The 26,926-nt window shown below is 41.4% G+C and overlaps 1 protein-coding gene and 1 pseudogene across 1 annotated transcript in view; both read left to right on the forward strand.

The window, feature by feature from the left end:
* The first annotated feature begins 830 nt into the window (after positions 1-830).
* Positions 831-26,926, forward strand: part of STMND1 (stathmin domain containing 1) — a 32,683-nt gene continuing 6,587 nt past the window's right edge. Inside the window, 4 exon segments of the mRNA XM_089918384.1 lie at positions 831-953; positions 1,005-1,133; positions 13,195-13,375; positions 18,587-18,732. Of these exon segments, the coding sequence (XP_089774510.1) occupies positions 831-953; positions 1,005-1,133; positions 13,195-13,375; positions 18,587-18,732 (579 nt within the window).
* Positions 7,822-9,411, forward strand: LOC111181271 (actin-like protein 6A pseudogene; annotated as a pseudogene).

Here is a 26,926-nt window from a genome sequence, read left to right on the forward strand (position 1 = left end):
CCCACCCCACCCCCACCCCCGTCTACGTCACTCAACCTCACTGAGCCTAAGTTTGCAGCCTGTAAAATAAGGGGCTGGTAGATAACGTCTAGATCCCTTTCAACTCTTTTAAAAATAATTTATTCTGGAAAATAAAAATTAATTGGAAATAAGATAAAAAGAAAAAAAAATCCAGGAAGGAACAACTTGTTGCTCATTTGGGCAGTCCGCCTGGTCTGCCTTTCTTTGATGGATGCCACCATTTTAATTCTCTGAGAGAAATATGCACACCCATCCACCCTCTTTCCTTACAAGGTAACAGCTCATAAAATGCACCTTCCATAAAAATGATTTGCATGACCCATTTCGTGGCTGCTGAGCTGTTTATGATCCTAAAAGTCTGGTTTTCTTCACTGAGTGGGCTTCTGTTTGCGTGCCCGTCCCCTCCAGGGTCTCCCTGCGCCACTGCAGTCTGCTGCCAGCCGGGCCGCCTCCACCGTCCACCTGTCCTCAAGCGCTGCTTCCGCCGGTGGGACTCCTACGGTCGCCTTCCTCGCAAACTCCTTCTACACAGTCCCCACGGGGTCTGTAGCCCCAAAGCCAACAGCTTGAGCGCCCGGCTCAGGCAGCAGAGGTGGGGACGTTCCCCACGATGCCTTGGAAAGGAAAAAAAAAAGAGGTCCCCGCAGGATGCTGGCGCCTAGGGTACTTTTAAAACCAGCGTGGCCAGGCATTAGTCTCTCCCCTCACTAGGCTCGGGAGAGGGCAACCCAGGTGTCCTTTAAACGCCTCCGATCTTGCAGGTCCCGGTTACAAAAGTCCCATTGCCACCCAGGTCCTAGGTCCGCGTGATGGGGTTTACCGTGGCGACGTTTCCGGGCCACGGCCCTGGTGTCGAGCGCCTCCTGCCGAGCCTTTAAGTGCGCGAGGCGGGAGAGTCTGGAGTCACTGAGGGCGGCGGGGGGAGGCGCAGCGCGCGGGGCCGAAACGCACGTGCGCAAAGAGCGCGGCGAGGAGCGCTCGAGGGCGCGCAGGGGGCGGCCCGGCCCGAGGAAAGGCGCGCGGCGCGCACCGTGGGCTGCGGACCTTCCCAGGCCGCTGCAGAACAGAGACGTGTGCCCGCGCCTCAGAAGGGCTGGAAAGAGGGATTCAAGGTAAAAACAGAGACAAACGGGAACAAAGTCTTTTACCCGGCAGGCCTGGCGATTCCCACGCTTGGAGGCGGCTTGGACGACGGGCAGTGGGTGGGCGGGGAGGAAGCGACTTTCTTCTGGGGCCGCTTAACTGCTGTCTTAACCAGGTCTCGTGCTGCTACAGGACTAGCTTTTGTGTTTCAAGAGCCCGCGAAGGTGGTCGCACCCCAGGGCAGAGGTAGGAATAACGGGATGAGCGGGGCGTTCGGCACAGAGCTGGTTTGGTGGTGATTCGCAGGGGAAACTGAGAGTTCCTGGGAGCCGCCATATAGGCTTCCGGAAAGTGGGCCCCTTGGGAGTTCCTTAGCGCTGGAAGAGATCTTAGCAGCCGTCTGGCTGAGCCCTCGTGCTGCTCACAAGAGGATCTAGAAGCCCAGAGAGGTGGACAACTTGCCCGAGGCTCCACAGCTCGTTTGGGGGCAGAGCTGGAGATAGAACCAGTTGTCAAGAGTCTCGTCCTAGGACTCTGCCCACTCTCCCTCAAGGTTGCATCTCCCGTAATTCTTCTGGAGAAAAGAATAGGCGCTTTTTTTCTAGGGTAGTGCATGGAGGGATGGGCTGGGGGAGGCGGAAATGCGGTCCGTGATTCTTTACATCCTCACCACCAGGGCGAGATTCCACAAACAGAACTAGGAACCCACAAAGGTACCTTCCGGAGCGGTTACCCAAAGACAGCGTTACCATATAATTTATCATTAAAAGCAGAATACTCTTAAGAATGGAAGGGAACCCTATTAATAACTTTGCCCAGACAGTCTGATATAAGCCCATACTGCCTGCCGCAAACCAAGACTTAAGGTCACCCCTCCTGAAGCGCATTTTTGGAACTCCAGTTTAAAGAGCACACCCTTTCTCTCAGCAGCTGATGGGCAAGACCTTCTTCAGTATCAGTTACAGCACCTACTGTGTGTGCGTCCATCTAAAACAAACCAGAGGCAGCTAAAGGCTGGGACTCAGGCTTAGTCCCTGGTGCCCTGGGGGATGCCTGTCCCCAGATGCCTACCCATCTCAACATTGTTTTCTGCTTTCCATCCCAACCGCCACTGTCTGCCTTTAGGGCCCCATTACCTATTATTGGGTCTTTCTGCCTCTCCCATCACCACCCTAACCAGGCTATCTTGCTAAGAAAAAAATTCCCTGCAGTGTGCAAAAGTTTACGTTTGGTCCTACCTGTCTCTCTAATGTCATCCTCTGCTCCCCAGACGCTCTCATTCGTGGACCCTCAGGTCTGCCAAGCCAAGAACCTGCAGTGCTCAGTTCCTCCAGGCTTCCTCACCCTCCGTGCCTTTCCCCATGCCATTCCCTCTTCCTGAAATGCCTCCCTGGGCCCCATTTCCCGTCTGCCTCGTGAAATCCTACTTCTCCTGTCAGTGCTGAGCCCAAGCACCACTGCCCAAATACTCTGGTGCTCCCTTATCACGTGGTAAATGTTTGTTTAAAGCTGCTTCTCCCTAATAGATTTATGGGCTTCTTGGGAGCAATTTGGTCATCTTTGTTATTATTCATCACTGCTGTGGAGTAACATTAAGAATGCTGTTTTTCCCTCTCCTTTTCCAAAAAATAATGTGATTTTAAAGTACTAATCCATTTTGCTTTTCCTTGTTTGTGCAAAAATCTTTTAAAATTTATTTTACTGGCATGATTACATATAAGACTTCAGTAGAAGAAAATTTTCACTATTTGAGTTTGTTTTCTGGCCATTTATCATTTGTCCCATTTCATGGTTATTACTGAAAATAATTTTGTTGTATAGAGAAGGAGTGCTGAAAAGCAATCCTCTCCAAGTGTCAAATGCACTAGGTCCCTTTGGGCCAAGCATCTCAAGGCCTGGGAGGGGTTTGGGTTTCTTCCTGAATTTCCTTGCTTGGATTTTGGTACAAGACTCCTGATTAGTCTCCCTGGGTGCTTCCTTCATGACCAGCCTCCACCTGCCCTGCAGCTCCAATCTTCCACATGACCTCCAGAGGGATCGTTCTAAAATAAAATCTGATTATGTCAGTTCTCTGCTGAAAAAAAGTCAGTGACCCACTAGGTAGACACACCAACCAATGGTCAAGAATGTGACTACCTAGGTTTGATTTCTGGATTCACCACTTGTTAGTTGTGTGACTTTGGTTAAGTCATTTGACCTCTCTGTGCCCTAGCTTCCTTATCTGTAAAATGAGCGTAATAATAGTTATTTTATAGAGTTGTGAGGATTAAATGAATTGAGTTCACATTAAGTGCTCATACCAAAGCTTGGCACAGAATAAGCACTTGATATTAATTATTACAATCACTATTATTACCATTATTTATGTGAGATAAAATCCTAAGTTCTTAGTGTGCCTTACTAGCGACTTTTGAGCTGACGCCTGTCAAATTCTCCAGTTTCATCTCTCCTTTCCCTCCGATTCTGGTCAGACCTCACCACGTGTTCCGCAACCCCATTCTGTTCCTACCTCTGTGCCTTTGCACCTGTTCTCTTTCCTTCAGACCTTTCCTTCTTTGTCTTCCTGGACCACAGGCAAATATGCCCCCAGGTTTCAATATGACTCAAGACCACTCTTTGCAGTCCCCCTGCCCCTGCCCCCCTGCTGGTGGAGTGGACCTTACACCTTCTCCTATCATATTTCAGAATTTTTCATTGTACTTATTTGTTTCCATGCTTGCCTCCCATCCTAAGCTATTACTGAGGAAAAGAACTGCTTTTTTTTTTTTTTGGCGGTACACGGGCCTCTCACTGCTGCGGCCTCTCCCGTTGCGGAGCACAGGCTCCGGACGCGCAGGCTCAGCGGCCATGGCTCACGGGCCCAGCCGCTCCACGGCATGTGGGATCTTCCCGGACCGGGGCACGAACCCGTGTCCCCTGCATCGGCAGCAGGCGGACTCTCAACCACTGCGCCACCAGGGAAGCCCAAGAACTGCTTTTTGTCTTTGTGTCTCCAGTGCTCGCTACAGTGCTTGGTGCAGAGCAGACATTAACGAATGTTTCTTGGGTGACTGCATGTCCCTCCCGGCTCCTTCAATTCCTTAGCATCTTCCTGTTTCCTAGTAGCATAACTAGACTAATGACACTCAGCAAGGAGGAAGTTTAATATTAAAATCACCTGAAAATAGACTCAGAGTTGACTCACGTCTGTACCTCTCTTTCCCTACCCCAAGCATTTGACTTTGGAAATCTGATCTGGGAAAAGTATGATTATTAATTAAACACTGTCAGGCTGTCAGAACGGTACTTTTTGCTACCTTCATAAATGCGTAGGGCTGAGAGTTTACTAGTTCGGCAGTGTCTTTTAAATGAGATCAACATATTTGCTTGCATGAAATATTTATGTTTCTTAGCGGCACAAAATATTCTGAATCAAACTTCTTGAGATCTGCCTGCAGAGTTTCTGTTCACTCTCCCTTAAAGTGGAAAGAGGACATGGTAATAAAATAATGCATAAGAAGGAAAGCATGGGAAACTTTTTTATTTGGAGAATTGCTCTTCTATGTGATTAACTCAAAGTTTCTTGCTTAATATAAAAGGGGAGAGACTAGATTGGAATAGATGATCTCTAAGTATCCTTCACAGTTTTCCCCTAAACTTTGACAAGAAAATTCTTGTTGTCAGTAAAAGGAGCTAACTTTTAAAGTGCAATTAAAAAAATATATATATATATACATTGTAAAGCAATTATATTCCAATAAAGATGTTAAAATATGAATATATATTTCTGTTTGGTTTTTGGAGGGTTGCTATTGATTATTACATTTGTTTGAAGTACACTAGAAAAAAATCAAAATTTGATGAGAAAATTCTTCCTATATGTCTACGGACAAATATATTTATAAAATGCACCTACCAATAATTTGATTTAAGAAGGTTTCAGCTCCAGGGAGCCTTGACAGATGACTCCCTCCCTCCAAGCTGTTTGGCAAATTTGTTTCCCCAAAGCTTTAGAACACAACATATAATACTGCCAGACCAACCAACCAACAAACAAGCAAAACACCTTTCTGTAGTTAAAAGTAATACCTTTTTCGGAATGGTGTTAATTCCCATGCATAGCTGTTACCTTGGAATTCACAGTTTTTCAATTCTGTCTAAAATTTATCAATTTTTATTAAGACAAGGAAGCATAAAATGAAATTGATACAAAATGTGGAAATGTTGAATCTGTACTTCTGCTACAACTTCATCTCAAGGAAAAAATAAAACCTTCGACCCACCTCCCCACCCCCTTCCCCCAGTACCATTGCAGACAGACTTCTTATTGGTGTGAAAATATAAGTGCACGCATAGATAGACCAGGAAAACTGTCTGTGCCGTATCCCTGTGAGGCATAGATCTAATTAGTTTGTAAGTATCTCTCATCTTTGGACTATGTCTATTCTCAAGTCTAGATTATGAAATTGGGTGTTAAAATTTCCAGAATGTGTTGCACATAGATAAGATGTTTGAAAGACTTCTTAGTTTGCAAAAGAGAAAAACCTTAAATTTCTGCTCTGGAAACTGAAGGCTGGTGCATGTTCTTTTATGCTGGAAGCTTGTGTTTCATTGGCTACAATTTAAGTTTTGGTCACTGACAGAGCTTGAAGGCAGACCATACCTAAATAAGCATAAATGGGAAAGTTCCTTGCTAAGGCCTGGATGAATTGCTTTGTGGGAACAATTGGGAGGTTGTTCAGGGTTGTGGCATTTAAATCTATTCTGACTTGTATTTGACAGATGATCTTTGTGAAAAGCCACGTGTTAGACTGAAAACATTCAAGTTTGCTCTCAGTTCCAATATGGGCATTTTGTTTATTGTTGTTGTTAAATCAGTTCCCTGTTTCAGGATCTCCACTGGGAAATCTTAAATGGCAAAATTAGTCCCTGTGTGTAACTCAGTGCTTTACTAGGTTCAAAAAACGATGGATCTGTGAAACGAAGTGAACTTGTCAAAATAACTGTCTTACTATCACTGTAGATATTGGTTTTTAATAGTTCATTTGGAAAGAGGGACAGTATAATCTTTACCTTCAGTGTGAACTGTGAGCCCCTAAAAGATAAATATCAGACATGGCCTCCTTTTCCTTTGTTATATAAAATGTGTGTGTGTGTGTGTGTGTGTGTGTATGTGTGTGTGTGTGTGTGTATTTCATATTATATATATATTTCGTATAACAAAGGAAAAGGAGGCCCTGTCTGATATGATTGTTATTATATAATAACATAGCATGTAATATGTAAAGACTCTTTTCCTGGGTCAGCTTACCATTCAGGGGCTACATGGGCAGTAACTGAGTCTGTGAAGAAAGAGATGGAGAGAGAAAGAGAAAAGCATGTAGGTCCTCTCCCACTTTCTCCTTGCGCTGAGTCATAGTACAGATCTGTTGAGTTTTTATTTGCTTACTTGTTTGTTCAGTTGGTTGTTTTTTCATATTTTCCCGTGTAGTTCTGAGCCACAGAACTAATTAACCATCAACACAATGAACTGATGTTGGTTTAGCTGGAGTGATCATGTTCTGTAAACAGGGTGGTAAGCAATGCGAGTCTCCCTACGAACACGTGAGAATCGCTAATTGAATTCTGAGAACCCGAGGGTGACGGGCCCACCACCTAGCTATGGTGATTTCTCCTTAGCCTCTGAGGGAGCTTTGGAATGCTTCCAGAAGGTGGTCAAACGTGCTTAGATTTTTAAATTCGTATGATTTTTATTGTGCAAGTCCCGAGAGTTTCATGCTGGTGTCCTGGCTTTTTATTGTTTTCCTAAAGGGAATGTTTTCTGTTCAGTTCCTAGAGTCATAATTTAGAGCCAGAAGGGACCTCTCTCCTTTAAACTGAAGCTCTGAGAGGTCCGTTATCCACCTTTCTGATATTTCGGGGCCCACCTCTTTCCCCCATTTTCACTACCACGGTCCTAGTTCATGCGTAATCCAATCTCACCTGGCCAACTGTAGGCATCGTAACTGGTTGCTCTGTGCTGTCCCATCCTTCCTTCTACTCCTGCCATTTGCACTAACCCCAAAGTGATTTTTCTAAAAATCATACCTGATGCTTTTACACATCCATGTGTAAAAACCCTACAAAAGATTCCTGTTGCCTTCAAAATAAAATGACACGTCTTTACCTGTCGCAAAAGACTTTCCCACCTCAGCACCGACCACTTTCTACCTCAGTCTATTTCTGCTAAACTGGAGTAATTCAAGTTCCTCGGCACACCATGTTGTTTCACACCCTATCTTTGTGTGTACTTTTTCCTGTGTCTAGAATGACCTTTTCTTCTTCCCCACTGGAAGCTCATTCATCAAGACCCAATCCGGGCATTTTCTCGTTGATACCATTCGTGACCCCCAACAAGACACACACGTGTATCCGTGTGACAGGGCTGTGCTGAAAAGAGTGGGAGTTGGAGGGTGGAGGCTTGAGGCCCTTTGAAGTTTCAGAGGAGAAGAAGCTCACCCCTTGGGCCGAAATAGTAAAATCAGTAGACATTTTAAAAATGGCTAGAAGGGTGTGGACGCAGCTTTGTTGCCTGAGGCAGGTGGCGGTGGAAATTAAGGGAGTCGGGGGCCAGCGCTTTTCGGGACCCGCAGTCGCGGCCGTTGCAGTCACTTCGCCTTGTGGCCTTTAGCGTAGGAGTCGCATCGATAGCAGCCATGAGCAGCGGGGTGTACGGGGGAGATGAAGTTGGAGCCCTTGTTTGTTTTTTGGTTTTTTTTTTGTGGTACGCGGGCCTCTCACCGTTGTGGCCTCTCCCGCTGCAGAGCACAGGCTCCGGACGGACAGGCTCAGCGGCCATGGCTCACAGGCCCAGCTGCTCCGCGGCACGTGGGATCTTCCCGGACCGGGGCACGAACCCGTGTCCCCTGCATCGGCAGGCAGATTCTCAACCACTGCACCACCAGGGAAGCCCGGAATCCTTGTTTTTGACATTGGATCCTATACTGTGAAAGCTGGTTATGCTGGTGAGGACTCTCCCAAGATGGATTTCCCTATGGCTATTGGTATGGTGTAGAAAGAGGTGATGGAAGTACATTGATGGAAATAGATGGTGATAAAGGCAAACAAGGCGGTCCCACCTATTACATAGATACTAATGCCCTGCGTGTTCCGAGGGAGAGTACAGAGGCCATATTCCACCACTGAAAACTGGCATGGTTGAAGATTGGGGTAGTTTCCAGGCTGTTTTGGCTCATACCTCCAAAATGAGTCAAATCAGAAGCCAACCTGCATCCTGTTCTCATGTCGGAAGCACCGTGGAATACCAGAGCAAAGAGAGAGAAACTGACAGAGTTAACGTTTGAACACTACAACATCCCTGCATTCTTCCTTTGCAAAACTGCTGTTTTGACAGCATTTGCTAATGGTCATTCTACTGGGCTTATCTTAGCCAGTGGAGCCGCTCATACCACTGCAGTTCCAGTTCACGATGGCTATGTCCTTCAGCAAGGCGTTGTAAAATCCCCTCTGGCTGGAGACTGTATTACTATGCAGTGCAGAGAACTCTCCCAAGAAATGAATGTAGAACTGATTGCTCCATATATGATCGCATCAGAAGAAACTGTTTGTGAAGGATCTCCAGCAAACTGGAAAAAAGAGAAGTGGCCACAGGTTACAAGGTCTTGGCACAGTTACATGTGTAACTGTGTTATCCAGGATTTTCAAGGCTCAGTACTTCAAGTATCAGATTCAACTTACGATGAACAAGTAGCCGCACAGATGCCAACTGTTCATTATTAATTCCCCGACGACTACAACTGTGATTTTGGAGCAGAACGGTTAAAGGTTCCTGAAGGATTATTTGACTCTTCCAATGTAAAGGGGTTATCAGGAAATACAATGCTGGGCGTCAGTCACGTTGTCACTACAAGTGTTGGAATGTGCGATATTGATATCAGACCAGGTCTCTATGGCAGCGTTATAGTGGCAGGAGGAAACACGCTAATACAGAGCTTTACTGACAGGTTGATTAGAGAACTCTCTCAGAAAACACCCCCAAGTATGCGGTTGAAACTGATTGCAAATAATACAACAGTGGAACAGAGGTTTAGTTCATGGATCGGTGGCTCCATTCTAGCTTCTTTGGGCACATTTCAGCAGATGTTAATTTCCAAACAAGAATATGAAGAAGGAGGGAAGCAGTGTGTAGAAAGGAAATGCCCTTGAGAAGAGTTCCCGAACCTCTACCTTCTATGTCACCTTATGTTTCATAGCTTTAGTATACTCAGGAAAAGAACAACCATCTTTTGTAGAATGTTTATACATTTTTGCATATTTCAGTTTCCACTTAAATTTTTTTTTTTTTTTTTTTGCGGTACGCGGGCCTCTCACTGTTGCGGCCTCGCCCGTTGCGGAGCACAGGCTCCGGACGTGCAGGCTTAGCGGCCATGGCTCATGGGCCCAGCCTCTCCGCGGCATGTGGGATCTTCCCGGACCAGGGCACGAACCCGTGTCCCCTGCATCGGCAGGCGGACTCTCAACCACTGCACCACCAGCGAAGCCCTCCACTTAAATTTTTTAAGGCTTTAACTGGCTCTGTAGATTAAAATAAGTTTGTGCTTTCCTTGAAATGCACTTATTCTTATTACAAGCATTTTATAATTTTGTATAAATGTCTATTTTCTCTAAATATTTTGCTTTCAGTAAAATGCTTTCCAACTCCGTTTAGTATATTACCACTGGGTTGGTAGAATTGCTTTTTACTGACTAGTAAAACTTACTGCCTATATTTTTTACCTTACGCTTTTAAAATTAAATAAAAGTTACTAGCCAAAAAAAAAAAAAATAGCTAGAAGACAATAGTCTGTAGGAGAGGCTTATGTTCTTGCCTCTTCTAGGGATACTATAGAGGATTCCTCTGGTAAGTGTGTCTTGGAGAAGGAGCTGGCTGATAACATCTACTAGAGGCCTTGACTTCCATTGAATGAGGAGTGGGAGAGAAAAGTTTTTCTGAACATATTAATTTACTTCCTTTCAAAATAAATGACAGTTCTTTAAATCAAATTGATTTAGCTTTATGAAAGACTCCTTATATTTTCCTTCTTTTACTGTGGAATTATGAAAAATTTGACATGGACCAGCATTTTGGAGTTGGTGGTTTACTAAATCACCTATCAGCCCCTTTTATGCCATGTTTCAGCCTATTTACAAGCAGTGAAACTGTGGTATGAAGAAATAGACATCCTTAAAAGGAGAAGGTGGGATTGTAAGTCAGTGCAGGATTTATAGAAGGCCCTCTGGAAACACATATTAATATAAAGTAGGTATATCCTCTGACTCAGCAGGTCCACATCTAGGAATTTATTCTCATGGAAGGATTGGGTGAGTTCACACTGATGTATATGCACAGATATTATACCAGTTCTCTTTATTATATTGAGAAGTTAGAAACCTAGATGTCCTTCAGTAGGTGGTTTAGTTACATAATGGACTGCAATGCAGTCGTCAAATAAACAACTACTCTCGCCATTAAATAGAATGAGATAGACCTATATGTGTTGACATAGGTAAGTGTCTCTGATATATAATAGTTACTAGAAAACAAGGGTTACAGAAATACCATATATCACTTAATATATAATCTGGTTTTTTTTGTTTCTTAAACAGCTTTATTGAAATGTAAACCACATATATTGATACAATTCATCTATTAAAATGCACAATTCACAACCATCACCACAAGCTAATTTTGGGACACTTTTGTCCCCCTAAAAGGAACCACTATCCATTGGCAGCCAACAGGCATTTCCTGAGGAACCACTAAATCCGCCTTCCGTTTCTATTAATCTGCCTCTTCTGAACATGTCATGTAAGTGGAATGATCTTTGTTACTGGCTTCTTTCACTTAGTATAATGTTGTCAGGTGTCACCTGTATTGCAGCGTGTATCTACTGATACACGTAAGTCAATAAAAAGCTTCATTGCTTTTTATTGCCAAATAATCTTCCTTGGTATGGATAGGCCACATTTAATTTATCTAGTCATCAGTTGCTGGACATTTGGGTTGTTTCCACTTTTTAGATATTTGAATAATAACTATGAAGATTTGTGCAAGATTTGTGTGCAAGATTTTGTATGAACAGACGTTTTCATTTTGCTTGGGTATATACTTAGGGGTGGAATTTCTGGGTCATCTGGTAACACTATGTTAAGAGGAAATTTTTGAGGAACTCTCAAATCATTTCCCAAAGTGGCTGCACCATTTTACATTCCCACGGCAATGTGCAAGGGTTCCAATTCTTCCACATCCGTGACAACACTTCTTATGATGTGTCTTTTTCATGATAGTCATCTTAGTGTGTGTGAAGTGATATCTCTTTGTGGTTTTGATTTACATCTCCCTAATGACCAATGATATTGAACATCTTTTCATATGCTTACTGGCCAATTCCAATTTATTTTTAAAGATTATAGTTATATAATCAAGCATATTTGGGAAGTTATATACTAAGATGTCAATAATGCTTCTGTCTAGGGAATGGTCTTTCTTATTTTCTACTGTGTTTCTGTATCAGTCAGGGTTTTACCAAAGAATCAGAACCAGTAGGATGGATGAACAGATAGATAAATAGATGTGTTATAAGGAATTGGCTTATGCAATTATAAGGGCTGGCAAAGCAAGTCCAAAACCCATACAATAGAATAGGTGGTCCAGAAAGCTAGGCTGGAGCTGAAGCTGCATCTACAGAATTCCTTCTCCCTCAGAGAAACCTCGGTTCTACTCTTAAGGCCTTCAACTGATTGGATGAGGCCCACCCAGATTATTTGAGGATCATTTCCTTTACTTAAAGTCAACTAATTTTAGATGTTAACCACATCTACCAAATACCATAACAGCAAAGCCTAGATTAGTGTTTGATTGAAACAAAAACAATTATGGTAGTTTCATTTTTAAAAAGGCTTTTACGAAATTGAGTTATTTGTAGTGAGGTGGATGGACCTAGAGTCTGTCATACAGAGTGAAGTAAGTCAGAAAGAGAAAAATACCGTATGCTGACACATATATATGAAACCTAGGGGGAAAAAAATGGTTCTGAAGAACCTACGGGCAGGACAGGAATAAAGACACAGATGTAGAGAATAGACTTGAGGACACTGGGAGGGGGAAGGGTAAGCTGGGACCAAGTGAGAGAGTGGCATGGACATATATACACTACCAGATGTAAAACAGATAGCTAGTGGGAAGCAGCTGCGTAGCACAGGGAGATCAGCTCGGTGCTTTGTGACCACCTAGAGGGGTGGGATAGGGAGGGTGGGACGGAGATGCAAGAGGGAGGAGATACGAAGACATATGTATATGTATAGCTGATTCACTGTTATAAATCAGAAACTGACACACCATTGTAAAGCAGTTATACTCCAATAAAAATGTTAAAACAATAAATAAAAAGGCTTTATACATAGCAGTGTCTTTACTTTTCACATTTGATAATTAAACTTGTTCATCTTGGTGTCCTCCAGAATACTCAGCATGATAGCTTGTACCTGGTAGATTCCTATTAGTCACTGCGTTAGATTCCTACTGCCGCTATAACAAATTAATGTAAGTTTAGTGGCTTCAAACAACACAATTTTATTCCCTCACAGTTCTGGAGGTCAGAAGTTCAAAATTGGCTCCACTGGGCGAAAGTCAAGATGTTTGCAGGGCTGGTTCCTTTCAAAGGCTCTGAGGAGAGAATCTTTTTCCTCGATGTTTCCAGCTTCTAGAGCTGCATTCCTGCGTTCCTCGGCTGGTGGCCCTTCCTGCATCTTCATTGCTGGTACTGCAGCATCTCCAACTGTGTCCGTGCTTCTGACGTCGCATCACCATCTCCTTCTCTGTGATCAAATATTCCTCTGCCTCCTTCTTCTAAGGACACCTGTGATTACATTCAGAGCCCACCTAGATAACCTGGGATACTCCTGCTATCACAAGGTCCTTAATTTAATCCCACCTGCAAAGAAAGTCCCTTTGCCACATAAGGTCACGTTGACAGGGTGCTGGGTACTACTCAGCTATTCACAAAGCAGACCGTGTGGCATTTTCATTTTTTAAGAAACCTTGACTCTTACAGAGCCGTTTCCTTTTCACAGGCTGATGTCGGTGTGGCTCATTCCGGGGAGAATTTCAGACCTCAGATTGAAACTACGCTGCCCAAGGATAATGTGGGCAGCCCTGGAAGCCTGGACAAGCAGGCCCAGTTGGGAAGCTTACCTGGAACCATTACAGAAAGTTCCCCATTTCCTAGTGAAAGAAACAGAAGAATAAATTCAGGCAACAGCCCCTGTTCATGTTGATCTATATAAAATACTGTTTCTCTGAATATATTCTATAATGTGTGTTTGGTGACTTATCACAGCTTTGTGAACCAGGCAGTGCTTCAAATGTCAAGGTCGCCATCTCCAAGACATAGCCTTAGGCCTTCATTAGGTGAGTAATACTAACCATTAATCTTCTTGTTGATGACATAATTAAAACTATCTTTTTTTAAACTAAGAGCCTTTATTGGTGGTTGGGATAAGGCCTTGGGAATACGAGTTGCACAGGCTTTAGTTAAATTCCTCAAAACTTGCACTATGTTAACCTCTTTCCAAGGCAAAGTTCTACATTTGAAAAATTAAGTAAAATCTACATCAAACTTTTTCTCTTGTCTCTCCCCATTCAAAGTTATAAGCAAATGTACAATAAAAATATCTTTCAAAAACATAAAAGATGTGATGTAGACCTGGTGTGTTCTTTAGAAACTATTTGTGGTTTTTCCTATTGTATGTTTTCACTTTACTTGAGTTACCCTTCTGTTGTTAAGAGCTCTTGTTTCTGTTTCATCAGCCTTTGAAACAAATTGAACTTAACAGACTTCAAGGAAGACTTATTTGGGGTAGGGGGAGGCTTTCCTTCCTCATTGCTGTAGTTTATTCCCTAGGGACCAGTTAGAGTTGGAAAATAGATTGGATAGTAAGTGAGATTCTTTTTCCTGGACTTTTGTGGCAACTCGGGTTATGACAAATTTCCTTTTTTAATACCCTTTTTATTTATTTCTTAAATTGAAGTATAGTTGATTTACAATATTATGTCAGTTTTTAGGAGTACAGCATAGGGATTCAGTATTTTTACAGATTATACTCCATTAAAAGTAATTACAAGGTAATGGCTGTAATTCCCTGGGCTATGAAACGTCCTTGTTGTTTATCTATTTTATACATAGTAGTTTGTATCTCTTCATCACCTACCCCTATCTTGCCCTTCCCCTCTTCACTCTCCCCTTCGGTAACCACTAGTGGGTTTTCTATACCTGTGAGTCTGTTTCTGTTTTGCATATGCATTCGTTTGTGTTATTTTTTAGATTCCACATATAAGTGGTATTATACAGTATATTTCTTTCTCTGTCTGACTTATTTCACGAAGCATAATATTCTCTAGGTCCATCGCAAATTTCACATTTGCCCTCCTCTTGTGCTTCTGATAGGGTGTAGCATGACCTCTGAGGATGAAGGAGGAGATGGGGGATGCAGGGCAGGGATGGCCTCTTTCTCTACCTCTGTGTTGGGCCAGCACATGTATTTTTTCTCTCTGATGACTCTCTTGATGAGAATCCCTCCTAGACTGCAACACGAATACTCAATATCCATGTGTTAACAGACTAGGGATTGTTAGGAGGACAGGGGTGCCCTCCGACAGGCAGTCCTGCCATCTGTACACCGTTGAAAGCAGTGTGGGGAGGGAGGGCCCCAGGTAAGCAGGATGGTGCTAAGAGAGACCAGCAGGGGAGGGACTGAACCACCAAAGCAGGTGTTTTCAAAATGTTGTATAAATTCGTTTTCAGGAAAGCTCTTCCCACAGAATGAATAAGAACCGGTACCCTGAGCTTTCTACTTGTTCTCTGCCCAGTTTCCTCTCTGCATCCCTGCTCTTCACAGCTACAGAGTATACTTGTTAAAAATTTCAAGGTTCATACAACATTGTAAATCAGCTATACGTCAATAAAAATTTTTTTTAATTTCAAGTTTCACACTAACATTTCCCAAGTATTTCCTTTTAGTAAAAAAACAAAACAAACTAACACTTCTGTGGAAGTCCCTGGTGGTCCAGTGGTTAGGACTCTGAACTCTCACGGCCAAGGGCCCGGGTTCAATCCTTGGTCGGGGAACTGAGATCCCACAAGCTGCATGGCACGGCCAAAAACAAAAACAAAGAAAACAAAACAAACAAACAAAAAGAACTTCTGATTTTGAGAAGTTTCAGATAAGAAAAGTTGTCCAAAACAAAGAATGCCTGTATTCTTTCATCCAGATTCCTCCAAAGTTAATGTTGTACCATGTTTGTGTTATCACTGTCCCCTCTCTTCCCTCCCTCCCTCTCCCCTCTCCGCCCTTCTCCCATATACATCTATATTTTTTCTGAGAGTAAGTCACAGACATAATGATACTTTACTCTTAAATATATCAGCGTGCATTACCTAAAAACAAGAACATTCTCTGCAAAATCGCAGTACAAGGATCCAAATCAGACAATTACCACTGATGCACTGCTGTTTTCTCACCTATTCACATTTTGTCAGTTGTCTCACAAATGTCCTTTGGAAATAAATTTCTGGTTCAAGATCTAATGCAGAATCACACGTTTAATGTAGTTGTCGTGTGACTTCAGTTTCCTTTAATCCGGAACAATTCCTTGGCTTTTTTTTTGTCTTCTAAACCCTTGATATATTTGGAGATATAAGCCACTTACTTTGTAGAACATTCCTCCGTTTGGGTTTGTCTGATATTTCCTCATGATTAGGTTCAGAATATGCATTTTGAGCGAGAATACCAAAAATGATACTGTATCCTGCTTAGTACATCAAATCAGGAGGTACGTGATACCTAGTTTTGACTTTTACTGTGGGTTTTTTTTTTTTGCCATTCTGAAGTTTTTTTGTTTGTTTGTTTTTTGTGTTTTTTTTCGCGGTATGTGGGCCTCTCACCGCTGTGGCCTCTCCCATTGCGGAGCACAGGCTCCGGATGCACAGGCCCAGCGGCCATGGCTCACGGGCCCAGCCGCTCCGCGGCACGCGGGATCCTCCCAAACCGGGGCACGAACCCACATCCCCTGCATCGGCAGGCGGACTCCCAACCACTGCACCACCAGGGAAGCCTCTGAAGGGTTTTTTTTAATGTAGTAAAAGTTATCAATCTTTCTTTCATTGAACCTAGATTTTGAGACATAGCTAGAAAGCCTTTCCCTACACCAAGATTAAAGACAAATCCACCCATGTTTTCTTGCATAATTTCACTTTTTACACTTAGGCTTATGAAATTTCTAATGGCATGAACTGATGCTACTGTAAATATTAACTACATAAGAAATAAAACTGGATGTTCAGTATGATGTCAAATTTATAAAAATTAAATTTCATATGTTAACTGGCAACCTCTGAAAGGTAAGAGTATGGACATTTTAATTTTCCTCTTTACTCTTTTTTATATATTCCAAGTTTACTCTGATAACTATGTATTTCTTTTATAATCAGAAAGAAGCACAATGTTATTTTTAAACATTCCCCCAATAGTCTTCAGTGTCCCAAGAAATCATGAATATTAGCTGAAATGACTGATGTAGTCCAGGGATTTCTGTATAAGTGAGCTGTAAATGTCAAGCCAAGTACTTTGGTAGACTCAGAAAAGAATGGATAGAAATGGTTAAAATAATTCTGTTATGGTAGTGACAGATGTCAACGATGACATTCTTTTTAAGAACATCCTGAGAGAGAAGTGGACCATGAACAGTGGGAGCCATTTATTGATACATAACCTATTTGGGAAGGAATACAGTGAGGTGGTGAAGAGCGTGGATGCTAATGTCAAATAGACTTGGATTCAAATCCTAGTTAATTCACTTACTACTTGTGTCACCTTGAGCAAGTTAATTAGCCTCTCTCATATAGTTTATGTATAAAATAGAGATACTGGGCTTCCCTGGTGGCACAGTGGTTGAGAGTCCGCCTGCCGATGCAGGGGACACAGGTTCGTGCCCCAGTCCGGGAGGATCCCACATGCCGCGGAGCGGCTGGGCCCGTGAGCCATGGCCGCTGAGCCTGTGCGTCTGGAGCCTGTGCTCCGCAACAGGAGAGGCCACAGCAGTGAGAGGCCCGCGTACCGCAAAAAAAAAAAAAAAAAAAAAGAAGAGATACTAACACCTCTGTCACAGAATTTATGTTTGAATTAGATCTTACAAAGAACATAAAGTACTTAATATAGTGCCAGGCACATGAGTGCTCAATAAATGGTCATTATTATTATTATTTTGACCCTTGCAGATAAGCCCAGCTTCTAACAAATAATTCATTCTAATTCCTTGAAGAGGATTCACCTCTTCTTTATTGATTTTTTTATGTTCTTTTAGTTTCTAGTTTACCTCCTTGAAACCCGTGCTTTACTACTCTGTACCAAAATCTGTACAGAGCACTTTAAAATGAGAACTGACTCTATTTCAAACACGTGTATGAGTAGAAGACATAGCATTGGAAAGGTGATAAGACTATAGGAAATTCGTTGGGGTTAATTGCAGCAGGCAATTAGAGAAGTCTCTGATACCAGGAAGGTTAATATTCTGAAGTGAGGGACATCTGGTTTGTGTGTGTGTGTGCGCGCGTGTGTGTGTTTTTCCTGTCTTCCCATTACAAATTCATGAAAACTGTCTTTGTTAACCAGTGGGTTTAGAAATTTTCATAAAAAGATTCCATCCACTGGATGAAATGGACTTCTTAAAATAGAAGAGAGCTCATTTCTGAGGACCCCTCATTGCACCTTTATTTTATGAGGTTGTAAAAACAGATGCTTGCTTGCTTATTTATATAATTGGGTGATTTGTAATGGGAGCGGTCTCTCTCATTAGTGCTCCCCTATAAACTATTTCAGCGCCATTTTTAGAATAAAAATTTAGCTACCACTCGACTCCAATTCTGATTTGGTTCAAAGACTCTTTTCAAAAAGGCATGCTTTTACTTATGTAGATTTAGCAGATGGCGTAATTGTAAACTCAGGGTTGCAGAACTAGAAGTCTCTTGGCAACATCACGCTGTTTATCCTTTGTATACAAAGCATAGAAACCAAACTGCAACTCAGAGTCACTGAAAGACTATCTCATTCGTGGCTATGGTTTAGCTTCATAATTATTGCACAGAACCTGTATAATCATACCCAAGTGTGTAAGTGTTGTTACAACAAAAAAGTAGTACATAGCAGCACAAAGACTTTTTGTTATGTTAATATTCGACCTGCTAAGTAAACAGTATATTATGTAGATGTGTATCCTCTGTAAGAACATTAAGGATTTGAAGTTCAAAGGATTGTAAAGATTTTTAGTAGAAACAGATATTTAGGTACAAGTGTTGAGACTAAGAGTTAATTAGCATGATTTATAAGGCATGTATTTAGCATTTGATTGATAAAATCTTCGTGCTTAAATTTCTTTTTTCTTTTCTTCTTTTTTCTTTTCCTTTGGAAGACCTAGTGATCAGTGGATTAATCCATAAACCCCAACCCTTAGAGAATCGAGAGCAACAAAAGTCATCAGACATCCTAGAGGAGTTAATTGTTCAAGGAATAATACAAAGCCACAGCAAAGTATTTAGAAATGGAGAATCATATGATGTCACGGCAAGTAATTTTGTAATTAACAGTAGCTTATAGTTAAAATAGCAACAGAATATGACTGATCACAAGTTATTTTTTCCACCAATATGCATCTTAGTGTCACAGTACAGATTATGGCATTTATCTAAGCCAGTTTTTTCTCCCATAAACTCCCTCACCCCTCTGCACACCATCCTTCTCTACGGATTCAGGAATTGCCTGATTGTTAATGATTAATGAATCCAATGAAACATATCTTGGGTTTTACCAAATTTGAGACATGATAAGCCCCATTGAATAAAATGCCTTCATTCTTTCAGCAGTTTTTATTAAACATTGCCTATGTACTAGGCATGTGAATATAAAACTGAACCTTGACTTATCCAATAAGGAAATAGGCCTAAATGTCAAAGCTAAAATAGATACATGTATACCTTTATATACACACCCTGAGGTCAACCATGAGGTAATAAATACAATGATAAAAATTGTTATACCCTTAATTTTCTTTCTTGATTCATCTTGACTGATCTATCATTGTCTTTCTGTAGTGTGAGCATTATTTGTAGCCTGATTTTAACTTGTCGTGGCCAAAGTCTTGAGTTCTTGACTTTTTAATAACTTCTTTGTAAACCTATGAAGAAGATGGCAGATTTGCTGTTGCATTGTTTAGTTCTCATTGGTTTGGGTTTCTTTTTAAGCCACTGCCAGCAGCACCAGTAATCCTAAAGCATAGACAGAGGAAGGAAGATAAAAAGAAGAAATAACACAGAAAAGAGGCATAAGGGAAAATGAATAGGAAAGAAAAGAAAGATACAGAAGTGTGGAAATTGAGACCAGAAATTATATCAAAGGCACCTTAGTGGTGGCCAGTCCCCTGTGTTGTAGGGAAAACAGTCAATAGGGAATAAAAAGATTCATTAGTGAAATCAAGTTTGCACCTAGACCAGGCCACTTAGTGTTTCAATAAAGGTAATTTCCTTCTCTGTGTGTGGGACCTGCTGAGAACTCATAAATAAAATTCAAAGTGGCATTTTCTTTTGAAGAAGGAAAAATAAGTACTGCAGAAAGTACTTGGCAAGGAAAGAAGTTTGTTAAGCCTTATAAATGATATTATCAGGCTGCCAATAATAAGAGGAACTGGGGGGAAGGTAAAAATGGACCACATAATGGAAAAACTGATGCCAACATAATGGCAATTTACATTTGCACAAGGCTAGCTATCAGGATGCAAGGCATTTTCGAGTACCTTATCTTACTTCAAAGTACTAAAAAATGATGCATCTTTAATATGGAAAGGACAAGGAGAGATTTTTTTTTCTTGCTGTAGGTGAATCGCTGGGGGTCAGAAAATAAAAGGTGGGTCATAAAGAAAAGACAGGAACTTCCCTGGTGGTGCAGTGGTTAAGAATCCGCCTGCCAATGCAGGGGACACGGGTTCAATCCCTGTTCTGGGAAGATCCCACATGCCTCGGAGCAACTAAGCCCGTGCGCCACAACTACTGAGCCTGCACTTTAGAGCCTGTTAGCCACAACTGCTGAGCCTGCGCATCTAGAGCCCGTGCTCCACAAGAGAAGCCACTGCAATGAGAAGCCTGCGCACCACAACAAAGAGTAGCCCCCACTCGCCACAACAAGAGAAAGCCCGCGTGCAGCAATGAAGACCCTATGCAGCCAAATAAATTAAATAAATAAATAAATAAATTTATTAAAAAAAAAAAAAAGAAAGAAAAGACAGGAGTCTCAAGCCTCTTAGATAGCCTCATCCACCAGAGGGTAGAGAGCAGAAGCAAAAAGAACTACAGTCCTACAGCCTGTGGAATAAAAACCACATCCACAGAAAGATAGACAAGATGAAAAGGCAGAGGGGTAGGTACCAGATGAAGGAACAAGATACAACCCCAGAAAAACAACTAAATGAAGTCGAGATAGGCAGCCTTCCAGAAAAAGAATTCAGAATAATGATAGTGAAGATGATCCAGGACCTCGGAAAAAGAATGCAGGCAAAGATCAAGAAGATGCAAGAAATGTTTAACAAAGACCTAGAAGAATTAAAGAACAAACAAACAGAGATGAATAATACGATAACTGAAATGAAAACTACACTAGAAGGAATCAATAGCAGAATAACTGAGGCAGAAGAACAGATAAGTGACCTGGAAGACAGAATGGTGGAATTCACTGCTGCAGAACAGAATAAAGAAAAAAAGAATGAAAAGAAATGAAGACAGCCTAAGAGACCTCTGGGACAACATTAAACACAACAACATTCACATTATAGGGGTCCCAGAAGGAGAAGAGAGAGAGAAAGGACCGAGAAAATATTTGAAGAGATTATAGTCGAAAACTTCCCTCACATGGGAAAGGAAATAGCCACCCAAGTCCAGGAAGCACAGAGAGTCCCATACAGGATAAACCCAAGGAGAAACACGCCGAGACACATAGTAATGAACTTGGCAAAAATTAAAGACAAAGAAAAATTATTGAAAGCTGCAAGGCAAAAATGACAAATAACATACAAGGGAACTCCCATAAGGTTAACAGTTGATTTCTCAGCACAAACTCTGCAAGCCAGAAGGGACTGGCATGACATATGTAAGGCGATGAAAGGGAAGAACCTACAACCAAGATCACTCTACCCGGCAAGGATCTCATTCACATTTGTGGAGAAATCAAAAGCTTTACAGACAAGCAAAAGTTAAGAGAATTCAGCAACAACAAACCAGCCCTACGACAAATGCTAAAGGAACTTCTCGAAGTGGAAAACACAAGAGAAGAAAAGGACCTACAAAAACAAACCCAAAACAATTAAGAAAATGGTCATAGGAACATACATATTGATAATCACCTTAAACGTGAATGGATTAAATGCTCCAACCAAAACACAGAGGCTCGCTGAGTGGATAGAAAAACAAGACCCATCTGTATGCTGTCTACAAGAGACCCACTTCAGACCTAGGACACATACAGACTGAAAGTGAGGGGTTGGAAAAAGATATTCCATGCAAATGGAAATCAAAAGAAAGCTGGAGTAGGAGTACTCGTATCAGATAAAATAGACTTTAAAATAAAGAATGTTACAAGTGACAAGGAAGGACACTACATAATGATCAAGGGATCGATCCAAGAAGAAGATGTGACAATTATAAGTATATATGCACCCAATGTAGGAGCACCTCAATACATAAGGCAACTGCTAACAGCTTTAAAAGAGGAAATCGACAGTAACACAGTAATAGTGGGGGACTTTAACATCTCACTTACACCAATGGACAGATCATCCAAACAGAAAATTAATAAGGAAGCACAAGCTTTAAATGACACAATAGAGCAGATAGATTTAATAGATATATATAGGACATTCCATCCAAAAACAGCAGATTACACTTTCTTCTCAAGTGGGCATAGAACATTCTCCAGGATAGATCACATCTTGGGTCACAAATCAAGCCTCAGTAAATTTAAGAAAATTGAAATCATATCAAGCATATTTTCTGACCACAATGCTATGAGATTAGAAATCAATTACAGGGAAGAAAACGTAAAAAACACAAACACATGGAGGCTAAACAATACGTTACTAAATAACCAAGAGATCACTGAAGAAATCAAAGAGGAAATCAAAAATACCTAGAGACAAATGACCATGAAAACATGACAATCCAAAACCTGTGGGATGCAGCAAAAGCAGTTCTAAGAGGGAAGTTTATAGCTATAAAAGCCTACCCTCAAGAAACAAGAAAAATCTCAAATAAACAATCTAACCTTACACCTGAAGGAACTAGAGAAAGAACAACAAGCAAAACCCAAAGTTAGCAGAAGGAAAGAAATCATAAACATCAGAGCAGAAATAGATGAAATAGAAACAAAGAAAACAATAGCAAAGATCAATAAAAAAGCTGGTTCTTCGAGAAGATAAAAAAAATTAATAAACCATTAGCCAGACTCATCAAGAAAAAGAGGGAGAGGACTCAAATCAATAAAATTAGAAATGAAAAAGGAGAAGTTACAACAGACACCACAGAAATACAAAGCATCCTAAGAGACTACTACAAGCAACTCTACACCAATAAAATGGACAACCTGGAAGAAATGGACAAATTCTTAGAAAGATATAACCTTCCAAGACTGAACCAAGAAGAAATAGAAAATACGAACAGACCAATCACAAGTAATGAAATTGAAACTGTGATTAAAAATCTTCCAACAAACAGAAGTCCAGGACCAGATGGCTTCACAGGTGAATTCTACCAAACATTTAGAGAAGAGCTAACACCCATCCTTCTCAAACTCTTCCAAAAAATTGCAGAGTCAGGAACTCTCCCAAACTCATTCTATGAGGCCGCCATCACCCTGATACCAAAACCAGACAAAGATACTACAAAAAAAGAAAATTACAGACCAATATCACTGATGAATATAGATGCAGAAATCCTCAACAAAATACTAGCAAACAGAATCCAACAACACATTAAAAGGGTTATACACCATGATCAAGTGGGATTTATCCCAGGGATGCAAGGATTCTTCAATATACGCATATCAATCAATGTGATACACCATATTAACAAATTGAAGAATAAAAACCATATGATCATCTCAATAGATACAGAAAAAGCTTTTGACAAAATTCAACACCTGTTTATGATAAAAACTCTCCGGAAAGTGGGCATGGAGGGAACCTACCGCAACATAATAAAGGCCATATACGACAAACCCACAGCAAGCGTCATTCTCAATGGTGAAAAACTGAAAGCATTTCCTCTAAGATCAGGAACAAGACAAGGATGTCCACTCTCACCACTATTATTCAACATAGTTTTGGAAGTCCTAGCCACAGCAATCAGAGAAGAAAAAGAAATAAAAGGAATACAAATTGGAACAGAAGGAGTAAAACTGTTACTGTTTGCAGATAACAAGATAGTATATATAGAGAATCCTAAAGATGCCACCAGAAAACTACTAGAGCTAATCAATGAATTTGGTAAAATTGCAGGATACAAAATTAATGCACAGAAATATCTTGCATTCCTATACACTAATGATGAAAAACCTGAAAGAGAAATTAAGGAAACACTCCCATTTACGATTGCAGCAAGAAGAATAAAGTACCTAACAATAAACCTACCTAGGGAGGTAAAAGACCTGTAGTCAGAAAACTGTAAGACACTGATGAAAGTAATTAAAGACGATACAAATGGATGCAGAGACATACCATGTTCTTGGATTAGAAGAATCAATATTGTGAAAGTGACTATACTACCCAAAGCAATCTACAGATTCAGTGCAATCCCTGTCAAATTACCAATGGTATTTTTTACAGAATGAGAACAAAAAATCTTAAAATTTGTATGGAGACACAAAAGACCCCAAATAGCCAAAGCAGCCTTGAGGGAAAAAAAACGGAACTGGAAGAATCAGACTCCCTGACTTCAGACTACACTACAAAGCTACAGTAATCAAGACAATATGGTACTGGCACAAAAACAGAAATATAGGTCAATGGAACAGGATAGAAAGCCTAGAGATAAACCCACGCACCTATGGTCAACTAATCTATGACAAAGGAGGCAAGGGTATACAATGGAGAAAAGACAGTCTCTTCAATAAGTGGTGCTGGGAAAACTGGACAGCTACATGTACAAGAATGAAATTAGAACACTCCCTAACACCATACACAAAAATAAACTCAAAATAGATTAGAGACCTAAATGTAAGACTGGACACTATAAATCTCTTAGAGGAAAACATAGGAAGAACACTCTTTGACATAAATCACAGCAAGATCTTTTTTGATCCACCTCCTAGAGTAATGGAAATAAAAACAAAAATAAACAAATGGGACCTAATGAAACTTAAAAGCTTTTGCAAAGCAAAGGAAACTACGAACAAGACAAAAAGACAACCCTCAGAATGGGAGGAGATATTTGCAAACAAATCAACGGACAAAGGATTAATCTCCAAAATATATAAACAGCTCATGCAGCTCAATATTAAAAAAACTACCCAATCCAAAAATGGGCAGAAGACCTAAATAGACATTTCTCCAATGAAGACGTACAAATGGCCAAGAAGCACATAAAAAGCTGCTCAACATCACTAATTATTAGAGAAATGCAAATCAAAACTACAATGAGGTATCACCTCACACCAGTTAGAATGGGCACCATCAGAAAATCTACAAACAACAAATGCTGGAGAGGGTGTGGAGAAAAGGGAACCCTCTTGCACTGTTGGTGGGAATGTAAATTGATAGAGCCACTATGGAGAACAGTATGGAGGTTCCTTAAAAAACTAAAAATAGAATTACCATATGACCCAGGAACCCCACTGCTGGGCATATACCCAGAGAAAACCATAATGCAAAAAGACACATGTGGGGCTTCCCTGGTGGCACAGTGGTTGAGAGTCTGCCTGCCGACGCAGGGGACACGGGTTCGTGGCCTGGTCCAGGAAGATCCCACATGCCGCGGAGTGTCTGGGCCCGTGAGCCATGGCCACTGAGCCTGTGCGTCCAGAGCCTGTGCTCCGCAATGGGAGAGGCCACAACAGTGAGAGGCCCGCATACCGCAAAAAAAAAAAAAAAAAAAAAGACATATGTGCCCCAATATTCATTGCAGCACTATTTAGAATAGCCAGGTCATGGAAGCAACCTAAATGCCCATCGACAGACGAATAGATAAAGAAGATGTTATACATATATACAATGGAATATTACTCAGCCATAAAAAGGAATGAAATTGAGTTATTTGTAGAGACTTGGATGAATCTAGAGACTGTCATACAGAGTGAAGTAAGTCAGAAAGAGAAAAACAAATATATATTAACGCATATATGTGGAACCTAGAAAAATGGTACAGATGAACTGGTTTGCAGAGCAGAAATTGAGACATGGATGTAGAGAACAAATGTATCGACACCAACGGGGGAAAGCGGCGGGGGGTGGGGGTGTGTGATGAATTGGGAGATTGGGCTTGACATGTATACACTGATGTGTATAAAATTGATGACTAATAAGAACCTGCTGTATAAAATAATAAATAAAATAAAATTCAAAAATTCAAAAAAAATAAACAGGAGAGCCATCTGGAGGAGGATAGATTGTGGGAACATACAGTAGCTAAGCAAGCCTTCTGAAGAGAGATGCTATGGACTCTTGATGCTCACATCAGTGGGAGTAACATTAAAACATTTTTCAGTGATTCCAGTGCCAGAGATGAATGACTTCAGACTCGGACCTTGCAAGGGCACCAGCAAGGTTAATTAATATAAGCTACATTGTGAAGGAAACGTATCTATTAAGAAATGAAAACTACAGGCTTGACTTTCAGTAACATCATTAAGAGAGCCAAAGATGAAGACTGTGATCCTATTCGTATTACGTAGAAATAGAATGGTTGTCGGGCGTTGGTGGAGTATTCTCAGAAGGATTTAAATGTGACAGGACTGCAAAGGTAGGCAAGAATAACACAGTTGGGCTTCCCTGGTGGCGCTGTGGTTGAGAGTCCGCCTGCCAATGCAGGGGACACGGGTTTGTGTCCCAGTCTGGGAAGATACCACATGCCGCGGAGCGGCTGGGCCCGTGAGCCATGGCCGCTGATCCTGCGCGTCCGGAGCCTGTGCTCCGCAACGGGAGAGGCCACAGCAGTGAGTGGCCCGCCTACCGCAAAAAAAAAAAAAAAAAAAATAAGAATAACACAGTTATTATTATTATTTTTTTGCTTTGGAATTGGGCCAAGATGGCCAACAAAAGCCAGACTTGCAACAGGCCGGAGCTGTAATGCACAGCTGTGCATCTTATTGCCTAGTGCAGTCCTTAACCTGTACATTTGCATCACCCAGGAAACTTTCAAAACTCCTGGGACAAATGGCTTGGGGTGGGCCCAGAATGTGGTGCTTTTGAAAGCTCCCAGGTGATTCCAGTGGGCAGCCCAGGCTGAGAACCGCTGCCATGAAGTTTCAATAAAAATGTACACCAAGCCCTCAAATCCATTATCCAGCTGGGGAGGGTTAAAGCTTTCGAAACTGAAATCCCCCATTCACTGTGAAAGAGAGTCCTAAAATATTCCTGAAAATAGAACATGTGTTCACTATAGGACTGAGATGATACCCAGGAAGCGTATGGAAATGAAGAGAGATAATTGCTCGGTGTCACAGGTAAAGTCTCTTTCAATCCAGGTGTAGCTGAGAACATGTGTGTCAGACACCAGAT

Source organism: Delphinapterus leucas, chromosome 10, assembly GCF_059928025.1.
Source record: "Delphinapterus leucas isolate spDelLeu-1000000601 "Yukka" chromosome 10, BTC_Dleu_Yukka2, whole genome shotgun sequence".
Lineage (NCBI taxonomy): Eukaryota > Metazoa > Chordata > Mammalia > Artiodactyla > Monodontidae > Delphinapterus > Delphinapterus leucas.